At 38.6% G+C, this 14,012-nt stretch overlaps 1 protein-coding gene across 1 annotated transcript in view; it reads left to right on the top strand.

The window, feature by feature from the left end:
• LOC126484278 (trehalase-like) overlaps positions 1 to 12,702 on the top strand; it is a 325,129-nt gene extending 312,427 nt beyond the window's left edge. The window contains exon 12 of the mRNA XM_050107704.1: positions 12,568 to 12,702. Coding sequence (XP_049963661.1) covers positions 12,568 to 12,685 — 118 coding nt within the window. The 3' untranslated portion in view covers positions 12,686 to 12,702. The remainder of the gene's footprint in view (positions 1 to 12,567) is intronic.
• Positions 12,703 to 14,012: the final 1,310 nt, after the last annotated feature.

Here is a 14,012-nt window from a genome sequence, read left to right as displayed (position 1 = left end):
CACTAGTTAACGATGCATTCACACTATTTAATTAATTTTGTGCCATTGTGATGCGTGCTTGCTTATTGGCTTTGGACATAGATCTAGTTATCACCATGTAAATATGCAAGTGACAGTTTCTCCACTAAATAAGTTCTACAAAAGTGACTATTAAATTTTACACACGCAAAAAAAACCGTTAATGTCCTAATGCTGTTAATGTACACTTTGCAATTTGACACATACACAGTACATAGATATCACACAAAATATTGTCTTACTATATCTACTGGAATTCTAGTAAAAGTAATGTAGAACACTATTTATACGTAGAAAATCAATACGTGAAAGGTCACTACAATGCATAAATGCTCAAGAAAGCTAGTAATTCAAATGTTCTGGCCTTTTTGATGTTTCTGCTCAGCTGCTGGGACGGCGCACTCGTTCTCTTCACAAGATACTCCCACACATTCCGTTAGCATGAAACATACAAAGCACCATAATGTAGTTACTCTATAAAACTAGACATATATATACACAAGGAAACATTAATTACTAGATTACTAACATAGTTATATGGCAGGTTCACTATGAGTGTTGTATCAGGATCGTGTCCTGTCACGGTCGCCATATGTAAAGGTTCCTTTGAAAAAAATTAAATTTTCTTTACTACTATTACTACTACTACTACTAGGCTAATTACTGTTTAGCTCTACAGGACCTTTATTCTGAAATGTTTCCTACACCACCTTGTATTGTCTTTCTATGTGTGAGTAACTGTACGTTCACTGTTGTGGATAAATACATACAGTGTACACAGGATGATGTGTGAAACTGATAGCGATTACACGCTTCGGCTGTTGTAGAAATCTGCTCCAGTGCTGCAGATATCGTGTTGAGCTGAAAGTGGTAACCAAAGTACAGAGAATTATTCTTCGGGGCTCTGTTGCATAGCAATTAGATTGCTTTCAGTTATGAGAAATGTCCAGGTACAATTGTGGATTTGAATGATCGATGAGGTGACTTCTTTTCCGAAGAAAGCATCGAACTATTTCACTAGAACTGAATGCTCCCGTTGGAACTGTTCTGAAGCTGGTATTTATTATTAAATCACAAAAGAAGTATACACAGTTTGTAGAATAACACATACCTTCTTGAAATGAACAATATTTTATTGTTCTATTAACTGATTTCCTTCCATATACACTTATACACTCTTGGAAATTGAAATAAGAACACTGTGAATTCATTGTCCCAGGAAGGGGAAACTTTATTGACACATTCCTGGGGTCAGATACATCACATGATCACACTGACAGAACCACAGGCACATAGACACAGGCAACAGAGCATGCACAATGTCGGCACTAGTACAGTGTATATCCACCTTTTGCAGCAATGCAGGCTGCTATTCTCCCATGGAGACGATCGTAGAGATGCTGGATGTAGTCCTGTGGAACGGCTTGCCATGTCATTTCCACCTGGCGCCTCAGTTGGACCAGCGTTCGTGCTGGACGTGCAGACCGCGTGAGACGACGCTTCATCCAGTCCTAAACATGCTCAATGGGGGACAGATCCGGAGATCTTGCTGGCCAGGGTAGTTGACTTACACCTTCTAGAGCACGTTGGGTGGCACGGGATACATGCGGACGTGCATTGTCCTGTTGGAACAGCAAGTTCCCTTGCCGGTCTAGGAATGGTAGAACGATGGGTTCGATGACGGTTTGGATGTACCGTGCACTATTCAGTGTCCCCTCGACGATCACCAGTGGTGTACGGCCAGTGTAGGAGATCGCTCCCCACACCATGATGCCGGGTGTTGGCCCTGTGTGCCTCGGTCGTATGCAGTCCTGATTGTGGCGCTCACCTGCACGGCGCCAAACACGCATACGACCATCATTGGCACCAAGGCAGAAGCGACTCTCATCGCTGAAGACGACACGTCTCCATTCGTCCCTCCATTCACGCCTGTCGCGACACCACTGGAGGCGGGCTGCACGATGTTGGGGCGTGAGCGGAAGACGGCCTAACGGTGTGCGGGACCGTAGCCCAGCTTCATGGAGACGGTTGCGAATGGTCCTCGCCGATACCCCAGGAGCAACAGTGTCCCTAATTTGCTGGGTAGTGGCGGTGCGGTCCCCTACGGCACTGCGTAGGATCCTACGGTCTTGGCGTGCATCCGTGCGTCACTGCGGTCCGGTCCCAGGTCGACGGGCACGTGCACCTTCCGCCGACCACTGGCGACAACATCGATGTACTGTGGAGACCTCACGCCCCACGTGTTGAGCAATTCGGCGGTACGTCCACCCGGCCTCCCGCATGCCCACTATACACCCTCGCTAAAAGTCCGTCAACTGCACATACGGTTCACGTCCACGCTGTCGCGGCATGCTACCAGTGTTAAAGACTGCGATGGAGCTCCGTATGCCACGGCAAACTGGCTGACACTGACGGCGGCGGTGCACAAATGCTGCGCTGCTAGCCCCATTCGACGGCGAACACCGCGGTTCCTGGTGTGTCCGCTGTGCCGTGCGTGTGATCATTGCTTGTACAGCCCTCTCGCAGTGTCCGGAGCAAGTATGGTGGGTCTGACACACCGGTGTCAATGTGTTCTTTTTTCCATTTCCAGGAGTGTATTTTACAATATGAATCAAAATCTCGCAATGGTGTCGATTTTTACATCACAAGAAGAATGGCACTCCTCTTGTGAAATTACTCTTAACAAGAACAAAAGCTCTATATCCTAAGAATAATTATGTGAGCGCTGACCGCCACAGAGTAATAAACAATATCTTTCTCTCTCTCTCTCTCTCTCTCTCTCTCTCTCTCTCTCTCTCTCACTGTCACCCTGCATGATACATCATACCCTCTATCTCTTTATTAGTATTTGACAATGTATTTCAAATCATTGCTAAATAGACCAACATCTATGCCTTGCAAAAAGACTCAGTTTCTTTGGAGACAAGCAAACATGAATTGGGGCAGTTTATCAGTATTTTACTGCAGATGGGCATAATGGAAATGTCCTCAATTCATTTGTACTTGTTGAATGAGTGTAGATATCCATAAATAGCTCATATGATGAGCAGAAATCGATTCTTCCAACTACTGTGGCATTTTCATGTGATCAGTAATCAAGAACTGCCTGAAGCTAATAGTAATAGAGACAAATTCTTCTAGATTCATCCACTTTCGCCTTTACTGCAGTCATCTTTGCAACCAGTCCCCACAGAATAATACCAAGCTGTTGATGAACAGATAATAATACCTTTCAATGGTAGAAGAACTTTGAAACAATATGCAAGAAATAAGCCTCACAAATGCAGCTACAAATCTTTTACAAGGACTGGTGATTCAGGGAAGATGTTGACTAAAAGAGCACCTGCAGTGATAGAGGGTTAAGTTTGTCAGGGGATATTTTTTGGCATTGATAGAAACATGACAGAGAAACAGCATTTTTAAGGGTTTGCTGGTGGCTTTGATTTATACCATTAGCAATTGCCCTCAAAGAAAGAGGCATTGCATTCTGTGACACAATCAGGATAGAAAAGATGCGAAAATGTCCTTTTAAAATGGATGTTGAGCTGAAGAAAACTGGATGTGGCTCTTGTGACTGGAGAGTGGTGACAACATACAAATTGGCTCTAGTAAAATGGTTTGAAAGAGAAAGGTCTAAATTCTGTGTCAATATATGCATGTGTTGACCATCTATATGCTATTCTCAATCTGAAAAGAAATTCAGTTATGTACCAAGAGCTTATGTTGTGGAAAAGAACAACAAACACGTGGTGTGGATCTTGCTGACATGTTGAGAGAACTCCACTGATGTAATATGGTCCATCATGAGAACACTACAAATATATCTCACTCACAGTTTCACGCTGTAATTGAGCTGGTGTAAGTTGACCCCTGACAGTTGCATTGAGATGGACATGGCACCTTCATGGGCCTACCTCAACCAATAATATAACATGATTTTTTAAACGCTTGTAGGGCAACTCCTCAGTGTTGTCAGAGCTCTGTAAACACTGTTGTTTTCGTCTACATCTGTTGGCACTTCACAGTTGAAAGCTGGCAACAGTTCTACGAGTTTTCAGGTATTTTCTTACACTGTCTCCACTATAGTATTATTACAGGTTTGTTGCTTATCAGAAAAACAGATTCCTAAAGAAGAGAGAAAGACCAAGCTCTGAAATGTTAACAAGGTCTTCAAGTGATTATATCTGTGTTAACAAATAATACATCAATGTGATGAGCTTGGGTTTTATTTGTTACACATACAACACTCAGAGAAATTGGATACACAAACAGGAAGAAAGCAAAGATATTTAGCAGCAAAGAAATTGCGCAATGCAGAGGTTCATGAGAATGACAGAAGATAAATCAGTGAGTTTCTAACACATATACAAAAAACAAATTTGTCCTTATTTTACACATTTTTAACACTTCCACTTAAATAGGACTCAAATTTATTCTTAAGTAAATCAGTCACATTTGGCAACATTTTTTTCTCCCATGGTCCTGAATGCTCCAGATGTTCAACATCTTCCTCTGCATCTCATATGGAAGCCTTGTCAACTTTTGGCTTCGCAGTTTAGTTGAGAGGCACTGGCAAAGCCAACCTCAACTGCACTGGTAAAGCCATTCCTAGGTGTAAAGGCAATTTTACTGGAACTGAGTGGGCATTATCATTTCTGAAATGACAAAATAAAGTACTGTCAGTAAAGACAGCAAAAAATGTTACTTATGCTTGAACATCTATTGAGAGTGCATTGTTAACTCATTTTTGACCATTTAGAACCAAATGCTTCCAGTATTTGGAACACTGATGAGGTCAAATCTTGTAGATGACCCTGAAACTAACAAATTTATCATGAGGAGGAGCAAATAAGAAATGCTTTCTTTGTGGTACATAGAAATGATGAGAGTACATTAGCACCCATGCCAATTACAAGACAGAAAGAATTTCAAGCAGCTGGACAGAGAATAGCCTAGATTGCTGTTGGTATAACAGAAGCATACGTCTGATGATTTTTTTACCTTTTTGCTTCTACTTATATTAAGAAAGCATGTGGGGATTAAGGCACTGATTGGTGACAGTCTTAGTTTCCACACATATGTAAAAGTGCTGAAACCATGTGAGGAATTTGAGACTCCCACCAAATGCAGCTCAAGTATTTCAGTCTCTTGGTGCTGCATATTTCCGTCCAATGAAAGGCCAGTGGAAGAAAATTGTGGAAGAGTATAAGCAAACTGCATTGGAAAGTCGCTGCACTTCAGTTCCCAAGGATGAAATTCCAAGGCTAATAAAGGAACTGATAGATTCACAACCCAGAGGAAAAACAACCTTATTTCTGACTTCCAAAAAACAGGAATATTCCTCCTTAATAGGTATAAGGCTCTGGAAAGATTTCCCAATACCATAATTGCTCTGGACCTTAATTCAGGTCTACAAAAAATTGCGGGAAAGACATTTCTGGCCACAGGCAGATAGATGTTAGAGATTGGAGGTACCTGCAGGTACGAGTGAGTGTTCCAATGATGTCATGGGCTGTCAGCCATCTACCACAGGTTGTGGAGGAAAAAATCTATTGCAGCACAAAGAGAGCAGGAGCAGTGATAGTGAACAGGAACAGATTCAATATGCAGAGTCAGAAGAAAGTATGGGATGGATATGGAGTGCAGACAGTTCCCCAAATCCTAAAGAAAATCTAGAGGCACTGAGAAAAGATGTAGAAAAGGGGTTGAGAGACAATAGCAGTTTGCTAGTTGTTTGTATAGTAGTCATTTATCCTGGGAAAGTCATGAGAGCTACAGAGAAAGGTGCTGTTATTGGTGCAGTGCAGAAATCCGGACTGAACTGGAAGTGACCAAAAGACATGGATGAGGTGGAATAGGAAAGAGAAGATATTCTTATGAAAATAGATTTTCCAAATTAATTTCTAATAGTGTGCAGTGTCAGAATACTCTCCATACAGCTGTTTTTTTATACAAAAAATTAATGTATTTTTTAAATGTCATGTTGTTAAAAAATGTTACTCTGAACATCTAGCTAATAAAAAAATCGGCATACACAGTACTACACTTATTCAACTTCACACCTACCTATAGAGTTATCTAGTGTTGGTGGTGATTTCATATTTTTGTTATGAGAAACATATCTTGTCAAAAGTTCTCCCTGATTGCCAGGGTGTAATTGCGTGTACACTTATTCAACTTCACACCTACCTATAGAGTTATCCAGTGTTGGTGGTGATTTCATATTTTTGTTATGAGAAACATATCTTGTCAAAAGTTCTCCCTGATTGCCAGGGTGTAATTGCGACCAAAAAAACAGATATTATGCTAAAAGTTCATGAAGCTAACCCTTTCAGGTGATGTAGTTCCATTTGAAGCCATCTACGATTTTCTCATTTCATGGCATAGGCACAGTAACTCTTTCTGCAGTCACCCTTTACATCTCCTGTAGATTCTGCTCTGTAGTGGTTGCAGCTTGAACATATTCATTAGTTTTGAATCTTAGGAGTTAATGAGAAAATGTAGGAACCATTTTTGTATGCAGTGCACGATAGTCTTTGTTTTCAAATTGTGATTGAATTTGTCTCTATAAGACATATTTTCTCGGTGGATTAGGTACAGAAAACTGCCCTGTTCAAATTTATACATTGTGTATGCAACAGAAGCAAAGCATCTACCAATACATGGCACCTCAAGGCACTGCATACACTGTAGGGCAAAGAAGGAACATCACAGAGGCAGATGCTTGTTAACCCAGTGACTAATTGCAGAAAGGAGCTGCATGTATTCAATTAATGTGTGTAACACTCGTTTTTCATACTGGTCCGTCTCAGTGTATGCCAAATAATCCAATAAAAACAAGAAAATTCAAAAAAATTAATGTTTAATATTTCAAGTCTGAAAGGGCTCAATGAACGGTACTTCGTCATTTTATGGATGAAACCCTCATCTCCAAGAAACTCTACTGAGTTTAATTAATACCAAAACATTTCTTACTAATAATAAAAAAACTAGAAAATTTTTACAGTTTCACCCATTTACAGATGAACTTAAGCGTTTAGGTACACTTACTTGCACTGTAATAATAACTGATAACATAGAAATCAGTAAGCTATTGTATTATGCATATTTTCATTTATTTTCATTCACTTATGTCCAACAAAATAATGTTCTAGAGTAAATCCTCACTAGGACAAAAAGCATATGTTACTTAAAAGAAAGTTAATGAAACTGTGTGTAATGTTTCGACATGTACATCTTACAGGTATCTGATTGTTTAACTGAGAATATTAAAGGCAGGCTGATAGTACATTTATACACTGGTGAAGTTTGTTGTCAACAATCCTTTTCAGTTTGACAGTAAAAGTGTAATCTAAACTAATCATATCAAATTTGAGAAAACTTTGAAATATGAGACAGTACTTATTTTGTGCGTGAAATATTTTATATTGCTGATAGAAATATATAAAGATAAAAGTCCAAAACACTATCCTGTCAGCACTATTAGTTTCTTCATCAGTAAGGAAAGGGATGGGTTGAAAAGGAAGGACAGCTTACAAGACGAGATGGCACCACCTATAGTGATGACAAGGATTAGTCTACCCTCATTCTCACCTGTAGTGATAATGAGGGTAAGCCCACTCTTATTCCACTCTTGTAGTGACAGTGAGGGTAAGACTACCCTTATTCCCACTTGTAGTAAGGGTAAGTGTACCCTTGTTCTCAGTACACTCATCCTGTGCCCTGTCCAGTTCAACTTTCCTCAACCTATCTCTCTCTCCACACCAAGAAAGGAACAAATAGTTTTGAAAGCTGCAAAAGTGTCATCAGTTTTTCTTTTTTCTATATAATATTCATTTTTCAGAATGTCAAACTACATGCTCAACTAAACCTCTTTATTCTTAAAATATAGTCTCATGATACACATTGCTAACTGATTTTGGATCATCACACCTTTAAAGCATCCTTATTGTTTGGTAAAATATAACCAAACCCATTTTATTCTGGAAAGATGCACGGAAGGCAATCGTGTAGTTTATCTTAGTAAGATCTACTTACCAAACAATGGAATCTTCAGGTAGGAATGAGACTGGTTATTTCATATTATACTCCCCAACTGTCGTGGTGGGAGTTCCTGTCAGTTATAAATTTATGTAACTTTTTGTAGACTTATTCTTTCTCCTCAAAAGAATGTAAATGTAATGATGCATGGACTTCAATCGTTTTCATACTTTTCATTCAGTTTTAAAGAAACTCCTACTGTAGAATCTGAGATCCCTTCTGCTAAGATTCAAATTGTTATACTGACAAACATTCCTGCGCTCTCTTGTGTTTTTGTTTACAGTGTGAGCTTCAATGCTGCTTTGTTTAGCTTTGTGAGCAGTAAACAACATAGTAATTGTTTTATAACTTTAAATGTCATATTTGTAATTCCCCAATCTTCCCAACTGGTCACACGCACAGATTGTGTGATCAGAAAAGTGACTCTTTTCAACCAGATGAAAAATGATATTGCTAAATTGAAAAGTTTAGAAATAACACATTTGTCAAATCAGTAAATGATTGCCATGCAGGGAGCTTGACTGGAAGTGTTGTCATATAATTATGAACCAAGAAGAATATGAGTCGAAGTACTACTCTCAAAAAGTACATGTATCGGGAGGTATACTAGTACAAGTGAAATCCTCGTTGCTATAGATGCTGCACAAAAAAGTTAATATCAGCAGACAGTAAAGCAAAAGCAGATTTGATTTTTCCAATCAATCCAACCTCTATACACCTTCAATATCTGTAATATACAGTAAACCTCAGTTTTTCACTTTTCAGAAGACTGATCCATAAAAGTGTAAAATGCAGAAAAATGTAAAATACGGATAAATTACTGTCATTCTCTTTATAATGTTCAAACTATGAAATTAAAACAATTTAAATTTTGTCTATTTAAAAAATCTGAGATAATTTATTGTTTTGTTTCTTTCTAACAGCAATTAGGTTTGCTTGACTCTTCGCAGTATACAAAACATAAATCACAAATTCAGTCACTGAGTGATTACTGATGCACATAAATGCACATGTAGATTTCCCTCTTTATTGCTGTCATATCCAATGTTGTAAATAAAACACGGAAGCAAAAATATTTTCTGAAACAACATTAAAAAGATATACATGTTCTAATGTGAGACTTATTGGTAATCATGGTAAGACTGATACTGCCTACAGGAAAATTAAAGAGACCTTTGGAGAAAAGAGAGCCACTTGTATGAATATCAAGAGCTCAGATGGAAACCCAGTTCTAAGCAAAGAAGGGAAAGCAGAAAGGCGGAAGGAGTATATAGAGGGTCTATAAAAGGGCGATGTACTTGAGGACAATATTATGGAAATGGAAGAGGATGTAGATGAAGATGAAATGGGAGATACCATACTGTGTGAAGAGTTTGACAGAGCACTGAAAGACCTGAGTCCAAACAAGGCCCAGGGAATAGACAACATTCCATTAGAACTACTGATGGCCTTGGGAGAGCAGGTCCTGACAAAACTCTACCATCTGGTGAGCAAGATGTATGAGACAGGCGAAATACCCTCAGACTTCAAGAACAATATAATAATTACAGTCACAAAGAAAGCAGGTGTTGACAGGTGTGAAAATTACCGAATTATCAGTTTAATAAGTCACAGCTGCAAAATACTAACGTGTATTCTTTACAGACGAATGGAAAAACTAGTAGAAGCCGACCTCAGGGAAGATCAGTTTGGATTCCGCAGAAATGTTGGAATACGTGAGGCAATACAGACCATACGACTTATCTTAGAAAATAGATTAAGGAAAGGCAAACCTACATTTCTAGCATTTGTAGACTTAGAGAAAGCTTTTGACAATGTTGACTGGAATACTGTCTTTCAAATTCTGAAGGTGGCAGGGGTAAAATACAGGGAGCGAAAGGCTATTTACAATTTGTACAGAAACCAGATGGCAGTTATAAGAGTCGAGGGGCATGAAAGGGAAGCAGTGGTTGGGAAAGGAGTGAGACAGGGTTGTAGCCTCTCCCCGATGTTATTCAATCTGTATATTGAGCAAGCAGTAAAGGAAACAAAAGAAAAATTCGGAGTGGGTATTAAAGTCCATGGAAAAGAAATAAAAACTTTGAGGTTCGCCGATGACATTTTGATTCTGTCAGAGACAGCAAAGGACTTGGAAGAACAGTTGAACGGAATGGACAGTGTCTTGAAAGGAGGATATAAGATGAACATCAACAAAAGCAAAATGAGGATAATGGAATGTAGTCGATTTAAGTCGGGTGATGCTGAGGGAATTAATTAGGAAATGAGACGCTTAAAGTAGTAAAGGAGTTTTGCTATTTGGGAAGCAAAATAACTGATGATGGTCGAAGTAGGGAGGATATAAAATGTAGACTGGCAATGGCAAGGAAAGCGTTTCTGAAGAAGAGAAATTTGTTAAAATCGAGTATAGATTTAAGTGTCAGGAAGTCGTTTCTGAAAGTATTTGTATGGAGTGTAGCTATGTATGGAAGTGAAACATGGACGATAAATAGTTTGGACAAGAAGAGAATAGAAGCTTTCGAAATGTGGTGCTACAAAAGAATGCTGAAGATTAGATGGGTAGATCACATAACTAATGAGGAGGTGTTGAATAGAATTGGGGAGGAGTTTGTGGCACAAATTGTCTAGAAGAAGGTATCAGTTGGTAGGACATGTTCTGAGGCATCAAGGGATCACCAATTTAGTATTGGAGAGCAGTGGAGGGTAAAAATCGTAGAGGGAGACCAAGAGATGAATACACTAAGCAGATTCAGAAGGATGTAGGTTGCAGTAAGTACTGGGAGATGAAGAAGCTTGCACAGGATAGAGTAGCGTGGAGAGTTGCATCAAACCAGTCTCAGGACTGAAGACAACAACAAACAACATTGGTAATCATTATAACACTACAGTAAATAAAACTTGTAACACAATATTGGTTAAAATGGTTAATTTGGCAGTGTTCGGGGACTGATGACCTCAGATGTTAAGTTCCATAGTGCTTAGAGCCATTGTGGCAGTGTTCATAAACATAGAACAATAGGCACAAAATCTACAGCTTCTTGTCAACAAGGTGGTCACTCAGTTCAGGGACAATATTGGGTGAGAAAATGAGCAGAAAATGTCATGTTACGGAACATCTTGAGGAGGAATGTTTACGTCTGACATCAGGTCGTACCATCCTAAAACTGCATGCCTAATATGGATTAGCGTATTTGACCAGGGAGTAACAACAGTTTGTGAAAGCGCATTATAGATATGGCCATCTTCAAAAGTGGTGGTCATTTGTACAAATGACAATGAAATTAAATTAAAGCTGTTATACAACACACGAAGAAACGTTGCTCCTAGAGTCACTATCATCAGAATGTGATTATCATTAAGGCAGTGACACAGCATACTGTCCTCCCTCGAAATACTGAGCCTGTAATACAGGCAGCCGTGAACCAAAATGCCTAAGATGATGGGGCGAGGAGAGATGAAATCACGAAGAGGGGGGGGGGGGGGGGGGGAGGAGCACGATGCCGACAATGAAAATCTTGCTTACCATGCTAACACTACATTACATGATCAATAATTTTGCATATAGTATACATTTTCTGCTTTGTTTCAAGTTTGACTTCGAGCAGGAGTACAATGCATGTGTTTATTTTTATTTATTTTTTTTTTTTACTCCAGGAATCTGTAAGAAAACCAGTGTTAAACGTCGTGATAATGTCAACGAATACTTAGCATGTGGGAAATGTTGTAATATGGAATCATTAATGCTGGGAAAGCTTTATATTGAGGGTATATACGTGTGACTTCTGTTGTGACCGTAAAAAATGAACATAAAAACTGGATAAATGTAAAAATAGAATTTTACTGCTGTTTTTAATTTCCTTGTTTATAACAATGCCTTACACCTGAACCATCCTCCTCTTATGCCTCTGTGTGTACTCTGTTAAAAAAACATACAGCATTCCATCTGATATTATGCAACTCTTCTATATCCTGTCTTTGCACTTAAAGACCTGCAGTTAATTGTCTCTAAATATAAAATCACAGAAACAGTTAGGTTTATTAGTTCCATAAATATTTTATGAACATTTCATGTATTAGCACCTTCATTTGGATTACTGTATGTATGTCTTAGAATCAAAACTGTAGTTGAGATATTATTGGGTGTGTTATAAAGAAAAACAATTTCTTCCACTAAGATAAGGTTGTAGTATTGTTAACTAATGTACTTAAGTAATGAATACTTCATTTTTAGACATACATGCCTGTCTTGACAAGGATCTGAGATGTCTCAATTAATTCCATTTATTGACGCCTGTGTTTCCTTTTTATCCATTGCCTGATGACAGAACACACAGTTCTAGCATTTGACAGAACACTTTTACACTACACCTTGTCTCCTAGCCATTCCACAACAGTCATTCCTTCAGCATAAGGAATCTTCTTTTATGTGCTGTTATGTCCTAATTTCTGTTTTGCATAGCATAGCATAGTACAGTGCAGAAATTAATCTCTTTTTCTCTCTCTCTCTTTCAGTTTATCATATTCCAGAACTGTATTAGCATCGTGGAAAATAAGATTTGAAGCAGCACAACATATAAATTTTATTTTAATTTTTGTTATTTTTGTATTTGCCAATGACTTAATAAAGTAATATTGTGTTCATTTTAATCCTGTCTCTCTGATGTTTATTTGATGGTGTGTGTGTGTGTGTGTGTGTGTGTGTGTGTGTGTGTGTGTGTGTGTGTGTACATGTAACATAGAATACATAAAGAATGGAAAACATTTACTACCAAAAATATTAACAGGGGAACTATTTTGATTAGACTTTCCGACACTAATAATGGCACGGAACATTACTGAATCAAGATGGCGGTGAAAAAAGGTTCACGAAAATCGAGTTCCGCGAAAAACGTAAAAAAAAAGAGTCTTTATGTATTCAGTGCAAAAAAAGTATCGTTGTTCGACCTGGAAAATGTTACTGCTGCGAAGTTACAGAACGAAATCATTACAAGATCAAAATCTAGTGAGAAAACCGTGGCAAATGCAAATTCAGTGACATCGACATGTAAACATTGCGATGATTTTCGTCTCATTTTAACTGCAAAAAACAGTGAACTGAAAAGGACTGTAGCCTTATTCGAGAAACAGCTGCAACATCTTGGCTGTAAAACTCAACAAACAGAGCATCGTCTGAACCTGGAAGAAATTTCGGCTACGAGTGACGTAATCAAAGGAAGAACTACTGTGGAAACCAGTACAAAACTGGGAAATAATGAAGTAAGTGCATCAAATAGTTATAATGACAAACGTGATTCCACAAACAATGTCAATCAGGAACATATGAGTCCAGATATTAATTACAAACAACAACAACCGTGTACTATAAATTTTTCACGCATGTCGCATCCTAAACAAAGAAATGTGATTAAAAAATCAGTCGACTGGCCTCAAGTGCGTAAAAAAGAACAAAAAGTGTTGATTTTTGCCGATAATCATGGACGTCAGATAGCAGAAAAGGTAGCAGATACACAAACTAACGCAAGTGTCCAAGCCTTTGTCAAACCAGGAGCAGGCATTGCAGAAGTGACAAAAACAGTGGTAAAATCGTGTGAAAACCTTAACCCAAAAGACTGTGTCGTAATTTGTGCAGGTGTGAATGATGTTGCCAGAGATAAAGGTAGTGAACTCATCAATGTTCTTGAAAGTGTGCTACCCAAATTAGGCAACACAAATGTAGCTGTTGTAAATCAACCACATAGATACGACCTTCCTCCTTGGTCATGTGTAAATAAATTAATAGAAAGGGTAAACAAAGAGATACATACTGTATGCAAAAAGTTTCCGTATGTGAACTTCATCAATGTAAGCATGTTAGACAGGTCCATGCACACGAACCATGGCCTTCATTTAAATCACAGTGGGAAACATTTTTTGGTTGAAGAAATCTGTCGTCTAGCAAATTGGAATCACAATAGGCC

This window comes from Schistocerca serialis, chromosome 6 (assembly GCF_023864345.2).
Source record: "Schistocerca serialis cubense isolate TAMUIC-IGC-003099 chromosome 6, iqSchSeri2.2, whole genome shotgun sequence".
Classification (NCBI taxonomy): Eukaryota; Metazoa; Arthropoda; class Insecta; order Orthoptera; family Acrididae; genus Schistocerca; species Schistocerca serialis.
This window is presented reverse-complemented; position numbering and strand designations above follow the sequence as displayed.